This window comes from Parasteatoda tepidariorum, chromosome 3 (assembly GCF_982258835.1).
Source record: "Parasteatoda tepidariorum strain Cologne lab strain chromosome 3, Ptep-v5.0, whole genome shotgun sequence".
Classification (NCBI taxonomy): domain Eukaryota; kingdom Metazoa; phylum Arthropoda; class Arachnida; order Araneae; family Theridiidae; genus Parasteatoda; species Parasteatoda tepidariorum.
Window position 1 is genome coordinate 62,179,088 of NC_141757.1, and position 19,408 is coordinate 62,198,495.

General features: G+C 28.6%; 1 protein-coding gene across 2 annotated transcripts in view; it reads right to left on the bottom strand.

Annotated features, from left to right (window-relative positions):
- The window catches only part of raskol (Ras GTPase-activating protein raskol), a 319,700-nt gene extending 304,561 nt beyond the window's left edge, over window positions 1-15,139 (bottom strand). For both annotated transcript variants that reach the window (XM_087159432.1, XM_087159431.1), the window contains exon 1: window positions 14,820-15,139. In XM_087159432.1, coding sequence (XP_087015558.1) covers window positions 14,820-14,892 — 73 coding nt within the window. In that variant the 5' untranslated portion in view covers window positions 14,893-15,139. The remainder of the gene's footprint in view (window positions 1-14,819) is intronic.
- Between the last annotated feature and the right edge of the window lie 4,269 nt (window positions 15,140-19,408).

A 19,408-nucleotide genomic window follows, 5' to 3' on the forward strand; every position in this document is an offset into this window, starting at 1 on the left:
AGAGTAATGTCATCAGAAAGTTAAAATTTCGCAAACGAAAAAGTTGAAATTTTTTGTTAGTACAACGTATTTTATTTTCACGGACTATAGCAATATTTTTCAATGTAGTCCGAATGCAATAAATGTAAAACATCACAAAAGCATAATGATCGGTGCGAGTCGAGAGCGGAATTTGTATCGACCAGTCAACGCACGGATTCGAACCTGGTGGTCGCTTCATCATCAGACGAGCTTTCTATCACCTGAGCCACCGTGCCTCTCAGGAGTTAAGGAATAATTTTTCATCAGAATCAGATTTCATATACTACAAAGCAAATCTGAGTAGAAGATAGCTTAATGGAAGCGCCTATTTGAAAATGCTTACTTTTCCATGTTCAAAAACATGCTATGATTTAAAGTAAGTATGGAACTTAATTTCAAACTATTAAACAAAGTTGTTTTGATAAGATAAAGTTTAAAAAAATTTTTTAGTTTTTCTGCGCAGTATAAAGCTAATTTCCACAAGTTGTCACGCGTTGCAATAATAATCTCGACACATTTATTTCATTCAATAATTTATTTAAAAAATAAATAAATAAATTTTAAAGATTTTTAATTAGATTTCAGTCCACCTTGAAAAGTTAAACAAATAAAGCAATATCAAATAGATTCCTGCCTGTGTTCATATAAATTGACGTAGATAATGTTTATATTTTAAAATTTAAAAATAATTATTAACCAAAACTGAAAAACTTGGATAACACATGATGATTAAACGGTTGTGGAGATTAAAAACAGATTTAGTTTCGAGAAAAGAAATAAAATGCAGCTGAAATTATGTTAAATATGCGGGAATATTATTGATTGATTAATAATAGAACTTTTTTAAAAAGAAGAAAAAAAGTGAAAATAAATTAAATATGTTGGAAATATGCCAATATGACAATAAACTATGATGTTTCCTCACTAAGCTAGTCAATTGTTTCAAAAATGATTAATTTATTTAAGCAAAATAAAAAAGCCACAGTTTAAGTGCACTGGACTTGAAGTAAAGCTAAATTTTAAACTATATATTCATCTTTCCGTGAAGAATTACCTGGGCTTTAGAACAGACAAATAAATTAAATATTCTAAAAGCTATCGAACCCTTAAAAAATTGCCTATTTGGCAACATTTTTCCATCCAAATAAAAATTATCAAAAGCAATGCCTCATTCTAATTTTTTGCAAACTTTCATGAGCCCAGATGATGCATCATTATAGAGTAAGTTTTTAAATATTAAAAATTTAAACCACAAGCCCTTATTATTTTCTGAAAACTATGGCTTTTATCCATATTGACGTTATGGATAAAGATAGGCTAAATTTAACTTAGAAGTCTTGTAACTATTGCACACTTTTAGCAAATATGAAAATAGCATTTTATTCAAAAAATAGCATAATTTCAATCGACAACATAGCCTTCGAAAAACAGTCTTAAATTACAGCCATACTCATAAATTTGTCTACCGAAAATAATATTCATTTTCCAAGTAAATAAGACGAAAAAGAAGTAACATTTCATTTACATGCTAAACACACAGCCTGAAATAATTAAAAAAAACTGGTCTAATTTTTATAACTGTGATGAACTTTGAAGAACAAAACTTATCAGAGAAGCTCTTAAAACAAAAGCTAAAAACATTCCATTTAAATAATGCGTTTGCATTTTAGAACAAATGAAATCTTAACAGAGGGGGAGGCAAATACGTTAAAATATAATAAGAATGAGAAATAAATAAAACAAAGTAATATAAAATAGCCAAGAGCTCATTAGGCTTATCTAGTGTTCGCTAGACCGGAAAAGAGAAGCAAGCGATAATGAAAAATGCAACGAGAGGGAGGGATAGGATGGAGAAAAGGCAAAAAGGGTCGGCTAAAGACAAAGAGGATAGAATTCCGCTAAACCGACTGGATTACGCAAGAGGCGAGATGGTTGAAAATAATAGCCGTCATTCCTGAGAATGCGATGGTTAGAGATGCTATCTTCGGAAGAAAATAAAAATCTACTATTAGTGACACTTTCGAAATTAGTTTTGCTTAATGACATGTGGCTGTTACTAATTAGAGACTGTCACTAATTTCTCTTTTTGAGTTGTGAGTATCACTAAATTGAAATTAATGATTGAGTGACAAAGGAATTTTGACACTACTCTATTAGAGGAAGTTTTCTCTCACTAGTGTAGGAGTTGTAAGAAGATCACTGGAAGAAGTGATTAAGATTGAAAGAAAATATTCTGAATGGAAAATTCTGATTCCATACAAATATTGGATAAACTGTTGTAACATACACCGAAGAGCCATTGCCTTATGACCACCCTCCATCTATAACAATGGGCTCGCCCAGGTTTTCATGGTTTCTCGCCCAGGAACAATGTTTTCATGGGGCACATTAGGACCCATAATCCTCATAGAACAATCCCTGATGTCTGTAAGCTTGAACATACTAGCAGACCAGGTTCATCCATTCATGGCAATAGTTTTTCCTGTGGGGGGGGGGATGGTGTTTACCAACAGGATAATGCACCATGTCATAAGGGTCGAATATCGTCATGGATTGGTTCGAGGAACATTCCAGTGACTTTCAAGTCATGTCTTGGCCCCCAAAGTCACCTGACCTTAATCCAATAGAGCATTTGTGGTCTTACTTGGAAAACCAAATCCGTGCTGCCACGCTACCCCCTCGCAATGTGAGGGAATTGCAGGACCAGTTGGTGAGCACTTGGTAATAGATACCTCAGACTACCTATCAGCTCCTTGTGGAATCAATGCCACGGCGGGTGCTATCAGTTTTGAGGGCTAAAGGTGGTCCTACATGTTATTAGCAGGGTGGTCATAATGTAATGGCTCTTCGGTGTATATTCGCTAAAGATCGAAAGCCGTGAGTGAATGCGCAAATTATCTAGCTGATCTTCAGATTAATTAGAGTAATCCGTTTGTGTGCGTAATCACAATTTTTTCCCCCGCAATTTATCTAGGTCTCCATTTTTAAACTTCGAAAAGTTTCTTTCATTCTATCAATAAGTTTACTGATTGTTTGATTGTATTGAGTTTTTTTTCCTTTTTTGATAGCTAAAAATTTCAGACTAAAGAAACGTTTCTGCTGTCCAAGCAGCAAGATTTCATTCTCTTTTTAACTAGTGTTTAGTCGGTAATAAGCAGATATTACATAGGTAGCTTACGAAATAACTAAAAAAAAAATGGCACTTTCACAGATCACTCTGGTTAATTTACACATTAGCTTGATTGATCTATATAATAACTGATTTATACACTCTAACGGAAATCTACTAATAATATAACGGAAATATATTAATTATAAGGCTAAAAAAATCAAGCGATTAAGAAAAAGTTCCAATAGCCAGGAAACAAATGAAATTAAGGTATGCTTCATTTACATACACCCCCTAGATTTTTCACCTTCGGTCATTTCACCGCAGTATTTTACAAAATTGCACTTGAGCTTTATAATAGTGTGCATTTGCGATGCTTAATTACATGCCTTACACAGAGGCGTGCAGTGCTGTTCAAATGCTTGGGCAAACTCTTCAATCGGAATCTCCTTTAAAAAGGAATTTAATCACATCAGAAGGCGAAAAACCAATTATAAATAATTAAATAAAAAAAATCACTGTCATGAAAAATTTTCATTTCTGTTCTAAATCTCATTATAAGTAATGGAAAGTAGAAATAATTTTAAACTAAAGTAATTAATATCTTGAGCGAAATATTTTTAGTTTTTTTTTTCTTAGATAAATTTAAATTTTGATGATTTAAAGCTTCATTATTAAAGTTTGTTTGTAACCTATTTTCTTCCTAGATCATAATTTATTTTGCTTGAGTCATATATTTATCGGTTAAAAAATTTAATCTCATAATAAAGTTAGTAAAGTCGTCGATTAGACGCCCCCCTTTGGTTAGATGCTTGGGGACGTATCACCAAGCTTCTAACCAACTAATCTGACACACATTTTTTTTTTATAATTTTAATTTAAATGTTGTTTCAGGGAAATTATTCGATCAATATTTTTCAAATTAAGGCATATAAAACTAATTATTATAACATTATGACAAAACATATTTCAAATTTCTTTATTTAATTAATAATAATCACTAATTCATTAGTAAATCTAGTTCCAATCCCATTGAAATCTATCACATGAAAACCTGTACATTAGATCAAATTGTAATCAATATGTTTGTTTTTTATTTCTTAGTTAATTGTACATTTCATAATGCAATTAACTTAATTAATAACTAAATTTCATTATGATTATTCAATATAAACAGTGATTGATTATCATTATATTAGATAAACTTATTAATTGCCAGGGCGAAACGCTTTCCGACGAGCATATTTTCGTTAATTTTTCTGATCATATTTTTTTCCAGTTTCGAGGAAGTCAAATCAATTTTTGGTGGTAATTCTCTTCTATCATCGCCCATTCAACAATAATAAATTTATCATCATATTTTTTTTTAAATTTTTTAACAGTTAATATGATGCAAACTTTTTATAATAATAAATTCTATTTATTCCAATTCAAACCTTCAATATGTTTAAAAGTACTGATTTTGAATTCTTCATAGTTTAAATTTTTTTAATTACACAATTTCTCATCTTTGCGCCTCGTTTATGAAATTAAAAATAAAAAAATTCTGCGTAATCAAGAAAAGTTGCAAATCTCATCAATAATAAACATAGTTGCAAACTAATTCCGTTTCATGACATTGATTTTATTTTTAACTACTTCAGGCTAACACGGATTTCTTCTATGGCAGATAAGCATGCCAAAATATTTAGAAAAAGATATGACAAATAGTTAAAACAAACAATTGTACAGCGAACAAGGTGAGTAACCTAGGGACAAAACAAACAAAATAAGTAGTAAACATGCTTTATCGAACTTCCTGATAATGCATCAATGACGTTCAGTTGTGTTTAGTAGTTAAAATAATACAAATGATAATTATCGAACATTATTTAAAGGATGTAAAAGCCAGTAATTAAGATCCTTTTTTTTATAAATCAATAAATAACAAGAAGAATCGATTGTTTAAAATACGAGTTCTAAGTCTTTAAATTAAAAGAAATAAAACTGAACGTTAATCAACTGTGAATAACGCTTTGATGGTTTTAAGGAGTGCGTTAATAAAACAAAGCTCAAAAATTGACCAAAAGGAAGTAATTCAATGGAGCTTGTTCAATAGAAGCATTGTTGAAAATGCAGTGGCATGCATGTCTCCCTCCATTACCTTGTTTATTTTAATACAATAACAATAAATAAATAAAATGAAGACAAAAATAAAAATTATTTGTCTTTCAGTATAGCACATTTTTATTTCTTTTTTCAATACAGCACAGTTCTTATGGGCATTTTTTAAAAGATTAATATGGACTGTGAAAAAAAGTATGGTCAAAACTACCAGAATATGGTAAAATTCACCGTGTTTCTTCCTCTATGGGAACACTGAAAGGCTCGGTAAAATTTATTGAAGTGCTTCGGTAATGATTTTGATAAAATTAACAATAAAATATAGTTTTATAATATGTAATAAAATTTGGTAATTTTATCATGATGCCTTGGAGCATGGCATAAAAACAATTTATTCGGTTAGATTTACTTTTCAGATTTGTAATTTAACTTTATGTGTAGTAATAAAAACTATAATTTTCAAAACCAGAATTTCTGGGGAACCATTACCATATAAACGGAAAAAATACTAGATGAACGGTTTAAATATATTTTGGTTATTTTGGTTATTTATATATTTGGTTATTTTATTATTATATTTGGTATATTTTGGTTTTTATAACCAGAATTAGAGGTTTTTTTCTTACGAAACGTAGTCTTTTTACACTGTATTATAATTTTACCAGAATTTTTTTCTCTGAGTGCATAAGCAGTTAAAAGCTGAAAAAAATTATAAAAATATAGGGACCAAAGATTTATGTACACCATCGTAAATACATGAAAAAAACAAACTAAATTTACCAGCAGTTTAGTTTTTGGAAATTTTTTTTGTCCCTTTAAAACTGTTACCTCGAAAATTGAGGTAATTAAATATCTCACGCTGTATGTTAAAATTAGCTTTCAAATTTTTCATACCTTTACAAACCTACGTTCAGCTAAAATTTAAGGCATGTAAACCCATTTATTGAATTATGGTATAGGTTGGGTTACTGAAAAAAGTATGTAAATTTCTGGATATTAAAGTAATATAATGACCATTTGGTAATAGGTGAATCCAACTACAAAAAGTTCATCTGACAGTCATGGATTTATTTGTGTACACAATTTGTTTATTTTTGTATTCAGAATCAAACTAACTTTGATTTTGTATCCGTAATCTTTTCTCAGAACATATCAGGATACAGATAGTCAATGAATTACTTAATATTTTCAGTCAAACACAATTTTTATTTTTGCGTGTGTATTGAAGCAAAGTTTAATTACTCAGCATTAAAAAAATGAATTTTGGTATCAGATTTATTTCATGTTTAGGTTTATTTCATAAGCATTCTTTACAAATACTTAAAGCTGTAAATTTTTACACACAGCTATATGTTAATATCAGATTCCAAATTTTTCGCAACTTATGAATCTTAATTCAACTGAACTTTCAGGAACATCGACATATTTCTGGGGTATTTAAATATCTCACAGCTACATGTTAAAATTAGCTTTCTAAATTTGCTCAACTTATAAACCTTCATTCATCTAAACTTTAAGGTGTATTAACATCAAAGCATCTATATGACATCAGCAGCTAATGGTACTCTAGAACTATATATTTTATATACATATATAAATATTGCAATTTTAAAGCGAAAAATAGAACTCAAAAGTTTCAAGATTCTATAAAAGTTGTACGAATTCATCAATAGCAGTAGTATAAATGCATCAGCAGTGCTCCAAGTTCGATTTCAGTAGCAGCTACAAAAATAGCTTTAAATTAATTCTGCTCTATAAGTTCCGTTTCATCACAACTGGGATGAAAAAGGAACTAACATCTCCAAAAGATAGCAACGTTTGCGACAAATTTTATCTCCAGCCTTAATGCCTTAGCTCAAGCATTCTGTGTGTCTCAGATACTAAAAAAGAAACAATAAGGGACAGTAACAATAAAAAAAGAGAAAGAAAAGTGATGCCAGAAAAAAGACATAAACAAATGAAAAGTAGACTTTTGATGGGAAAAAAAGAGCTGGCAGCAGTGATGTGATAAGCGACGAGTGAGGGCTCTGTTATGAGAAGGCTTAAAGAAGAAGACAACGCCCTCTAGACGTGAAGTGTGAATTATTATCTTACTTAACAGCCTTTTCATCTTCTTTTCTTGTCTGTTACGGTGATCTATTAACTAAAATATAATCCCGGTGTTGCCTCCAGGTAAATCAACGGAAATGTCGAAATTACCTATCTGCTGAGACGAATTAAAATAACACAAGAAGCCGTAAAAATTTAGAGTGTGTTGTTCTTTAGGTAGAAAATATTATTATACTATTCACGAATAAATTTTTTTAATGAATTATTGACTAATTGGAACACTTTGTCTTCAAATCAAAAGCTATAAAACAAACTTTGTCAAGGCTAAATTCAAATCTAACACATTTCAATATACTATTGAAATCTAATTCAGCGCATATTCAAACATTTTAACTATGTATCTAACAGGTGTTATAATAAAAATTACCATTCACAACTATTTCAAAAACACTGTTTCATTACATATTAAAAGAATAAAAATTAAATTTAATTTTATGAATTGATAAGGTAAAGACATAATGCAACATACATACATATGTTTTATACATATGTTGCACATATGTATAAAAATTTATTTTAAGCTGTTAAGGTTACGCATTCGTACGCATATTTATGTCTATATTTTTGCGTTGCTAATTTTACTTCAAAAGTAAATTTAAATTTTCTTCAATATTAGAAAAGAGAAGTGAATTTCAGAATAAAGAATAGGATTAATATAGTTACATTTAGTAATTCTTTAAACATACAAAAATAAATACTACAAAAAATTAACAACGTTAAATATTTGTAAAGAATGCTTATGAAATAAACCTAAACATTAAATCTGATACCAAAATTCATATTTTTTAATGCTGAGTAATTAAACTTTGCTTCAATACACACACAAAAATAAAAAATGTTTGTTTAACTGAAAATATTAGGTAATTCATTGACTATCTGTATCCTGATATGTACTGAGAAAAGATTACGGATGCAAAATCAAAGTTAGTTTGATTCCGAATACATAAATAAACAAATTGCGTACACAAATAAATCCATGAGTGTCCGATGAACTTTTTGTAGTTGGATTCACCTATTACCGCATGGCCATTATATTACTTTAATATCCAGAAATTTGCATACTTTTTTCAGTTACCCAACCTATACCTATAGCATTTTTTTGAAGAGCAGCTATTTTATCTCCATACTTTAAAATTCCAAGATGTCGCAAACTGTCCAATGTCCGGAACAAAATAACAAAAACCAATTTTAAAGGCTGTCGATATAAGTTTACATGAGATAACTTCGATATCCTATGTAAATTAAAGTATCATTCCATCTGCAACTAATAGTGGAAGCTACTGATGCGTCTCAGATAAAAAAAAAAAAAATTTTTTTTTCAATATTAGTAGCTTCACGCTTTATAGTTTTTATCGAGCATGACTGCCTATCTTGTTATGTGTTTCTCGATTATAGTTTTTTTTTGTACCACGATAATGTCCATAATTTAAGAAAATTTTGAGGATTCGTTGTTTCAAAGACAGGTTGGGTTACCTAGACATGCGATGTTTCAAAAAACAAAATAATATTATTATGTATGTAACTGCTCATCATCATCAAACAACAGTAACAACAGTTTCTTTTAGAATATTTCAATATTTCAAGATGTCTCTTTGTTTAGGGAAAAACTTAATTTAATATGAACTTTTTTGGAACATAGCATCAAAATTAATTTGAATTTAATCAAATTAATTGAAGGCTGAAATTTTTTATGAAAAAATTAATTATAATGGCGAAGGTTAAAAGTATAGCAATTGGGTATAATAACACAGCAACAAAAATATAAGAACAGATTGAGTACAAGTTATCTTCTAGCAACTATTAACCCTCACTGAGAAAAAAGTATGATCAAAACTACCAGAATATGGTAACATTTTCAGTACTTCTGGCTCTGGGGACATTATAAGGCTCGGTAATTTTTATCAAAGCGCTTTGGTTATTTTTTAGGCAAAATTAACAATAAAATATGGTTATATAATGTGCTATAAAACTAGGCAAATGTGGTAAAATTTGGTCATTTTATCATCATACCTAAGACCCTGGCATAAAAACTATTTATTCGGTTAAATTTACTTAGCAGTTCAGTCGTTTTTTTTACTAAATGTGAGATAATAAGAACTGCAATTTTTAAAAACAGAATTGCCGTTAGACCGTTACTTTATGAAGGAAAAAATTACCAACTGACCAGTTTAAACAATGTGTGTTTTGGTTTCATTAACCAGAATTATAGTATTATTTTACTAGAAATATTAATATTTTACTAGAAATACTAAAACGGTAATTTGAACACAATTTGTTTCTCTGTTCAATAATAAATGAAAGTTGAAATTTTTTAATAATGTTTTTGTAGGGAAGAGTTTGGCAATGCTGTGTAATGGGGTGGGCAGTCCGGGTAATTCGATAGTGAAGAGTTCGATTAATTCTGTTCTTTAGCTGACAAACTCTAAATTACACTATACTAGTCAAGAAGAAGCCATAGTGGCGTGTTGTAGAATAACTCATTGTATGTTGTTTAGATAATCTTGTTATACTTTGCCAACTCTTCTAATGTTCTTTTGCTTTTAAACTAGTCCTTACCTATCAATCAACACAGTTACAAAAATTATTTTTAGTCCAGCTTATTAGACATTCGCTAAAGATTGATACCTTAGAAACCAATAAGGATTTAGCCCAATAATACCACTGCTCTGTTACATTTTGATAAACTCTGCTCTGGGAGTATGAGAGCCTATGCTGAGGCCATGAAAACTGCAATGCAGGGGAGTAAGAAGTTAACTATATTACATCACGTGGAAATTATATGCATAATTTTCTTAAATTGTCATATAAAATAGAAATAACTGCTAAATTTTCATAGTTGGGGTAAAACTAGGTAAATTGACTTTAAAAAAAATCATTTATAAAAAAAGATGTAGATCTAACAATTTGCCTTCGTGGAGGATATTTTGATGGTACTAACCCGCATTTCAGTTACATTGAAAGGGAAGACACGAAAACCTCCCACGGTTAGCCTAATGGCAAGGGGACTCTAACCCATGATCCGTCTACCACTGAGGATATCTTACGTCAGCACTGTGGTTGGTGCAAGCCGGATGCGGAATTCGTATCGACCAGCCATTGCCGGGATTCGAACCCAGTTCACCTCACTGGACGGGTTGTCAGATTAAATCAGAGTTGAATTATTTTTGAAAGTAAAAACTTTATAATTAAATAAATGATTTAATGCATCTTAATATATATTGAGAACAAATATTTTCTCATACATTCTTCACACGTTACTAAACGCTATTGAAAAATTTTCTTCGTGCAAAGTCTTTTATATAAATAGTCATTGCCATACGAAATGAAGGTAAAAGCCTACATTGCTAAGATTTGTACAAAACAAATATTGAATGCGTTTCTACTCTCTTAGAGATACGTCACACTAATCTGACAGAAGATAAAACACGATGAGAAATATGTTAAATGGATTTCGTATAGATAAGATATGATGAGATTCGATCCAAAAATGAAATGAAAAATATACAAATACATTGAGGTCTAATTTAAATGAGAAAAAAGATTGTGATCAATTTAGTACAAGAATTTAATATTTGTATCATAATTTCAGATATGTTATTAATGGAAGAACTAAGTGAAGGAAAATAATTAGTGCAATTTTAGTAAATTTTCAGAAAATCAGCTTTAGAATATATAGTAACGTCAGAAAGCTAAAAGTAAAACACTTTATGATAGTTTCAGTTATTTCGGAGCAGAATTAAACAAAAATGATCTAATCTCAGAACTACATCAACAAATTTCAGATGCAAACAGATGTTTTTAAAGTCTCAAAAAATTTATGAAGTCCAGTTTTCCTAAATTAAAAACTAAATTTCTTTCATTTATAACACTTATTATATCTATTTTATTATATGCATCTGAGACATAGACATTAACCTCGAGTGCGGAGGAGGCGTTGGCAATTTTTGAAAGTAAAGTACTAAGAAGTATTTGTGGTGGAACTCAGATAAAAATTAAAATTTTATAAAATCTTTCAAAAGCCAGGTCTCGGGAAATTCTTAAAAATCCGAAGGATAAAATGGGCTAGACATCTCGTTAGAATGAAGGAAGATTGAAACTGCCTAGAACTATTTCTAGCTAAACCTACCCAAAATAGACTAAGTTAGATCAATCGTCTGTCTTGACAAAAAACCTGAACATTCTGAAAACCAAAAATCGGAGTACAGTCGTCAAACGGAGAGACAGCTAGAAAATAATTCTCGAGAAGGCCAGAACTCACCAAGGGCTATAATGCCCTGAAGAATTGTTATTTTAATACACAACAAAAAATTATTGTTAAATGTTTACAGCTAACTATACCGTGTGCTTAACAAGGAAATTAACTTGATTTTTAAAATGTCACCTTATTACTAAGCCTTTCAGATAACGTCATAAACTAAATACTGCTTTATCGGCAAACAAATTTAACACTATGAAATGAATTAATCTATTTTTATTAAACTGTTAAATATTAAAAGCAAATTTAGAAAGCATAATTTTATTTATAAAATTTAAATATTTAAAAAATTTTTTTTAACTTCCTTTAAGAATAGAAGCAAAAATATTAATAAAAAATTTTATATTATAAACTTTTAAAAATATGATATTTTTAAAAATCATTTCATAACTTAAACTATAATTACGATAGGTCTGCATATTTCCTACTATCTAGGTTCACCTGTGTTTAAAGAATAGCCATCTGCGGAACAGACTGCATTAAAGAAACATTAATTGCAGTTGAAAAAAGAACTATGAAGCAGCTGGGCTCGTTGGAGTTGTGGATTCGCACATTAAAGCTTAAGTTCAGACTAAAGCTAGCCGAGCCCGATTATAGTGATGTAATTTTTGGGCAATCATCGCGATTTTCCGTCTCCTTGAAACTCGAAAAAGAATTTTATAGAAAGAAGAAAAAAGTTTCCTTTCTTTTTTTTCTCTATCCATTCGAATATGTGTAAGAACAAAATCATCTTATTATAGAGCAGTTTTGTTTGCGTTGTTTCTTAAGTAGTAATAGTTCAACTATTTTCAATATATTAGTGCATTATTTCAATATATTAAGAAAAAATGAAGCCAACAGAAAAGAATACTTGCCATTCATGAATATTTCTCACTAATAGGTATATAATTGTTTTAAATATATAGTTTTTATCAGAATTGTTTCAAAATGTATCACTTCAGAATATATTAAAATATTAAATAATTTGCAAATTTTGTAACAAATTTGTACATTTAAAGCAAAAAAAAAAAAAAAAATATCAATATAGACAAGAAGTTCTACATATGAATTTATGCTAATCATGCCATGCTAGAAAGCATTGCTATAGTTTAACATGTTTACATAAAATTTTGTATTTTCGGGAATGAAATTTAGAATTAGTATTACCGAAACTCTTTTCTTGTTTTCTGAATGAGTATCTTAGTTTACTTAGTTCTTTCCATTTAAATTTTAACTGCAAAATAGCTCTTAATATCGTATTAAGCCATTGCATTCATAGGGCAATAATTTTTAATTTTTTCTTGTGTTTAATAGCTTAATAAAATTTCACACTGTTTTTAATACTGTTAGAAAAAAACTCTAACAATGTGTATAACACCATATTTTTCCAATTTTTTTATTACTATAGTATGGAACTAAAATACGGAATAAAATACAAACAAAACAACGCATTTGTATTTAGTAGAATAATTTTCCATAGTAAAATGCTAAAGGAATAATCCGCAATATTGAGAAAAAAAATTTATTTAGAAGGCATGATATTCTAGAGACAAGGAATTTAATTTATGTTGTAAATTTAAAAAAACTGTCAAGTTTAAAACTAATCAGGCAATTTTTCATGTTTTAAACTAACAATGAAAATGAGATACTTTATGCTAATCATACAAACTCAATGCAAAAGTAGAAGTTTATTAGTATTAAATAATTCTGAAGGTGATTAAATCATTATTTTAGCACAGTACTCTTATTATTGTATTTTATATTCATAGAAGTTATGTTTATGCATTACTGCTAATAATTTCTTTCAGAGGTAACACAGAAAACTTTATCCTAAATTTATTTTGAAAAATAACGATGCTATTATGAGATTCAAAGTTAACAATTTATAAATTCAGATAGTAATAAAAATAAGAATTATAGCAGAACAAAATTGTTTATATTATATATTTTGTACTATGTTTGGAAACATACAAAAAGTCAATGCGTACTTTTTTGATGGCAATGAATGCAATTTATCTCATTTTATAAGTTTTAAAATTTAAAAAAAAGTTAAATACTTTTAAGGAAAATATCTTATTAAAACAACAAAAATCTATCTCTTTATAAACACCAAATGTACAAATATTATTTAACCTATATTCAACGTACAATAACAATAGTGGAATTTTAATGATGAAATGAATAAATATAAGCTGAGACCCGTCCTTGTGCAGATTGCTTACTTAATCTGTTATCTCAATTCATTGACCAATTTAAGTTAAACTTCATGAAAAAAAAAGCAGTCATTGAATTGAATAAAAGAACAGAAACAAAATAAATTTAGAAGAAGAAAAAAACGCAGTTCTCTGGTCAAGGGGAAATCTTGCAACATCTCTGTCAAATTGAAAGGTAAGCATTCACTAAGCCTAAGATCTTCAGCGAAAAACAAACGGAAGAGGAAAAAAACAGGTAAGCCGGCAAAACAACTTACGAAAACCGCATGGGATCGTCCCTTATCTCCCGCATGCCGAGATGAGAATAAAACATAATATGTTCAAAAGCTGATTATTTTAAGTCACAGATTATGTGTGAATGAATATTTTATCAACTCAAATATGATAAACGATTAGTCGAAAAAATAACAAAAGGCTATGTCTGCAAAATCTTTTCAAGGAGTAAAGCACAATTTACTAAGTTAGGTTTTTTGTAAAGTTATTTGTTAAGTTTGCAAAGTCAGTTATGATAACTGAAAGTCTAATTATAAATTCTTTTGAGGATCCCATAAAGAAATATGGGGGCTGTAATCACAGAACTGTGGGGGACCCCCCAGGTCGTATTTTTAAACTAAATGTACATCTTGTTTACATACAAAATGGTTTTGAATAATTTAAAACATAAGATAATGTAAATCGTTCAAAATTTATATATTCATTCATTAATTTGTTAAATTAATTTAGACTTATACTTATTTAATTTTTTTTCATATTAATTCTAATAAAAAATTCCTAAGAAGGAAAAAAGAAACATTATTTGCCAAATTTAAAGTACTTCTAGAAATTCGGGGTCCTAGTCTCTCATTCCTTTTGATATATCATCTCTGGCTCTTTTTATTTCCTTATTATTCAAGTGTATATACATCTATGTAGATCATTAGTTAAATTTGTATTAGCAATGAAATATATGCGTTCTGCAAATAATTTTGTTCATGTATATTCGCATAAGTTAAATTATATACGAAATATATAAAAAAATATAAAAACTTACCGACAGTATTTAACCATCCTTCGACGCGTGTCGGATATTCGTACAACAATCCAGATCGACGCGACGAATACATGGCGACAAAAACAATTTACAGGAGCACTTGCGTAGAATAATATCACTAAATCCAAAAGATAGTTCAGGAGGAAAGGTACATAACTCCAAAAGTGACGTTAAAATTCGTAAACCGATCACAGAGTAAACACTGACCGCTTTTCATAACCCAATGATCGAATCCTCCACTCTGATGGAGACTAAATTCACGAATGAAGAGGAGAAAGGCTATGCTCTCTGATCCCTCCACTCGCTCCCAGATAATGTTTGACCGTCAGTTCGGCAGATGGCGCTGTCACAGTATTTATTTGTTTTATGCGCACGTGAATTGACGGCTCTATCATTAACATTTAGAAAAGAAGGTCTCGTGCCTGTTTTAAAAGGTGAAAATAAGAGAAATTTTTATTTAGTCTGAGATTTTAGACGATGATAAATAATAAAACATAGAATTTATGACAATTTTAAGTGCTTCAAAAATGTTTTTTTATTGAGATTTATTTAGAATTTTATAGCATGCAAAAAAAGATTATCAGATAAATTAAATTATCATTTAATAATGAAAGTTTTTACAGAATTAAGTTTTTCACGGAAAAAATATTAAAACTTAAATGTGATTTTTTTTTTTTAAGATTGTTTTTCGGAGGACAAATTAAAATAAACACAAGTGTCGTTAATTGAAAGGGGTGTGAGTACATTATTAGATAAATTAAGTAATATTTTTACGAATCATGATCAATTTAAATTCAGCTAAGCAAAAAAAACTTTACTTATAATTTAATTGTGTATTTTAATTTCGCTCCCCTAAGAAAAAATGAAGGTTAGAAACTTCCATGAAGGTAAGTATTAAAATCAAATCATATTCGGAAGAAAAGAACTTGGTGAAAATAACCAGAATATGGTAAAATTTACCATGTTACTGGTTCTATGGGAAGACCTAACTTTTATCGAAGCAATTTGGTAATGCTTCTTGTAAAATTAACAATGAAAAATAGTTTTATACTATGGGATGAAATTTAGTAATGTTATCATGATACCGCAGAGCATGGTATAAAAGCTATTTATTCGGTTAAATTTATTTTTCAGTTTTGAATTTTTACTAATGTGAGGTAATAAGAACTATAATTTTGAAAATTAGAATTTCTGGTGAATCGTTACCATATGAACGGAGAAATTACCAAATGAATTGCAGAAATACCTTATATTTTGGTTTTATTAACCAGAATTTTGCTGTTGTTGTTGCTGTAAATGTCATTATCACGCAGAACAATAATTTTACCAGAACTCTTTTCGCCGTGTTATCTTATAAAATAACCAAAAAATACATTTTAGCACATATAACTCTAAGTTAATCAAGTGTTAGTCTGTCAAACGCTTACGTAATAAAATGGAGCTAAAGAGGAATGAGACGTAAATTTTAGTATTGATTTTAAGTGTAACTCTGTTCCAAAATAAATAATATTTGAGTTTCATGCGTATGACCTTTTTCAAAAGATGTTTTAGAATGCCTTTTAAATTAATTTAAATTTTTTAATTCAAAGTAAAGGAATAGTTAGTTAAATAGGTTATCAAGTAAATTGAAACGGATTATTTGTCTTTTTTTCTAACTTGCAGAATTTTAAAAAATACAAAATCATTCAACGGTAAAAAAAAAAGAAAAAAGAAAAAAAAAAAAAAACTTTGAATCAAACGTACGATTTTGTACGATTTGACTAATTAACAAGACGTGATATTTGAAAGCATCAAAGAGAACATTAAGACTACGAGAAAAAAAAGGTCCTGACAGTGCATTAATGCAGCATAGTGAAATTATTTCAAAAATGAGTTTTTAACAAAGATCATATTTTAATATATTTTTGCCTGAGTTTTATTTGCTTATTTATTCAATTTTTAAGCTAAATGTTTGTTTTTATTACAAATTTTAATACCTTCAAACTAGTCATTGTTAATCACATGGCTTAATTTGATGCCACTAAGCTTAGGCTTTGTCTTATTGCTTCTGAATTTAGTGAGTTTTGTCGAATAAATAATTATTTTTTTAATACTTAATAATAGTTTTTAACATTTCAAAAAGAAAAACTTAATTTTTTTAATACTTATTGGGGAAGAATTATTTGTATCAAATGTCATATGCATAAAAGTTGTCAATTATATTTAAAATAAATCAGGATTCAAGTTACTTACTGATTAAACCATTTATCCGCATTAATTAAGTACAGCTCTTTTACTGTAAACTATTATCGTAAAACCTATTAAACAGGCTTTTTTTTTTAGACTGTACTGTATAGGTATAGGTTACATAACTAATTTTATCAGAAATTTTCGAACCTAAGATCTGAAAAATCCTGTACATGAAGTTTTTGAAATTGCTAATGCCTGTAAACATGCAAAAGTGAACTGATAATTTAGAAAAGCACTTGTAGTATTGGAGAATATCTTTTAACAATATTCAAGAATCATTCTAAGAGAATTGGTTTAAAATTCAATCTAATATTTGGTTGCAATTTTCCCGGTTCTTTTTATTGTTTAAAAAAGAACATGACAAAAGATAACAATATTATATGAACAGAGATAAAGACAAAGTCTTCACTATATCAGTGTAATGGTTTATGATATTTCCGTGTTTAAATTTTTTATATTTCTTTAGAATGTTAAAATTCCGCTATAATGTGAATTCCACTATTTGAACATGTAATATAACATTGATTATTATTTTTTTTAATGTATTGGTTTTGCTTGATTCACATCAAAAACATTTTTTTAATGCTTATTGAGGGTCATATTATCTTTCGTGTTCTAAGAAAATACACTACATAGTAAGATAATTACTATTTTTTTATGAAATATTGCAGCATTTCCCAATTTTTCTTATGCTATGTAATCCTAAACAAGCAACCTTAAGGCAGAAACTCGACTTTTATAAAAAGTTCATTGAGGCAATTGTGAATATTATAACCTACAAGAGACTGTTTTTTAAATATTTAATTAGAGGAGAGAAAATTTTTCAGCGTTTAATCATTAATAATCTTTAATTTGGTTTAATGTCCGACAGTCTTTGTGCTGTATCTAGTCTAGTAATGAATTTGTCTTTGTAATACATACGTAAGTTGAAAATGAATAAAATAAGCCTAATTATTGTTTATTTCAAAATGAAAACTTAAAGGCACTTGCTTTATATCTTTAAAAGGGTTATTAGGGAAACATATTTCTTTATAAAGGAATATAGTTATTTTATTCTTATTTGTAAAGCGTAAAATGAAATACTAATGCAATATTTTATTAATGGTTCTTCCTTTCATAATTTGTTTAATATATTGTAATTAGAAACATTATATTTTCTTTTTAAGAAATTTAATTTCTATTTAATTGGCATTTTACTTGAAATAGTTTCATAAATGCAACAGAAAAATTAAATAAACTATGAATTACTGGTTGGCTCTAAATATAATCGGAGGTTTCAAAATTCATCACTGATTAAAAAAATATTAACTCTTGGAACCCCTTTAACTCTTCCGCGGAACCTTAGGGTTCCGCGGAACACCGTTTCGGAACAGTTGAAATATAGAGTTATAAAATAGAGCACTTTCAGAGCTGGAAAAAAAAATCACTTTTTTCAAATGGTTGATCTCTTGGCGAACTGCTCAATTCCTTAGAAAACCCACTAATGAAAAAAAGTAAATAAAGTTAAAATAAAATAAATAAAATAAAAATTATAATGATTAACAGGTAGTCGCGGAATATAACATAAGCTTTTAAATTTTAATTTCCTAATTATTACATTAATTAGTTACTCTATATTTACTTATCCTTAGTACTTCATTAATTTATTTCTAATTTATGCATGTTATTTTACTACCAAAAACATATTTACAAAATTATTTCGATTCATTTAAATACATTTAATTAAAACTTTAAAATCTCAAATTTTTTTAAAAATGCATGCTATATTTTAAATGAGTTAAAACATTAGAACTAAAGCAACTAAATTTTATAACGTACATATAAATTATACATTGAACCATACATAACTATTCAAGTTTAAATCATGCATTGAACAGTTAATATAATACATTAAATTTACTTTATTCTTTACTGGCAAGAAATAAGTTCTCTTAACACTTCATGAACTTTAAAAATCCGACCTTTTTGAAATTATATAAAATTAAAGGTACATTGAAACCTAATAAAAACATTCTCATGCTTTTTTCCTGCAGAAATACAGAATGCATGACTTACTTTTATTATTCTTCATTTGCAGTTTTTTTTTGTCGTCTAGATGCTTGTACTTTTAAGCCCTACGAAAAGAAATACTTCAGGAAAGTCAACAAAACTCAATCACAATACAAAATAAATTTATTCGCCACTTCATACAGCCGTAATCATATGGAACACGAAAAAAAAGAAAGCCCTCTTCTCGCCACTCTATGCTTATTCGACAGAGCGATTTAGCAGACGATTTTTCCTTGTTGAACTAAAACCAAACAATACTACCTAAGGAACGGAAGTGAAGAAAAAGTTTTACGATTCAAAAAATTGGAATA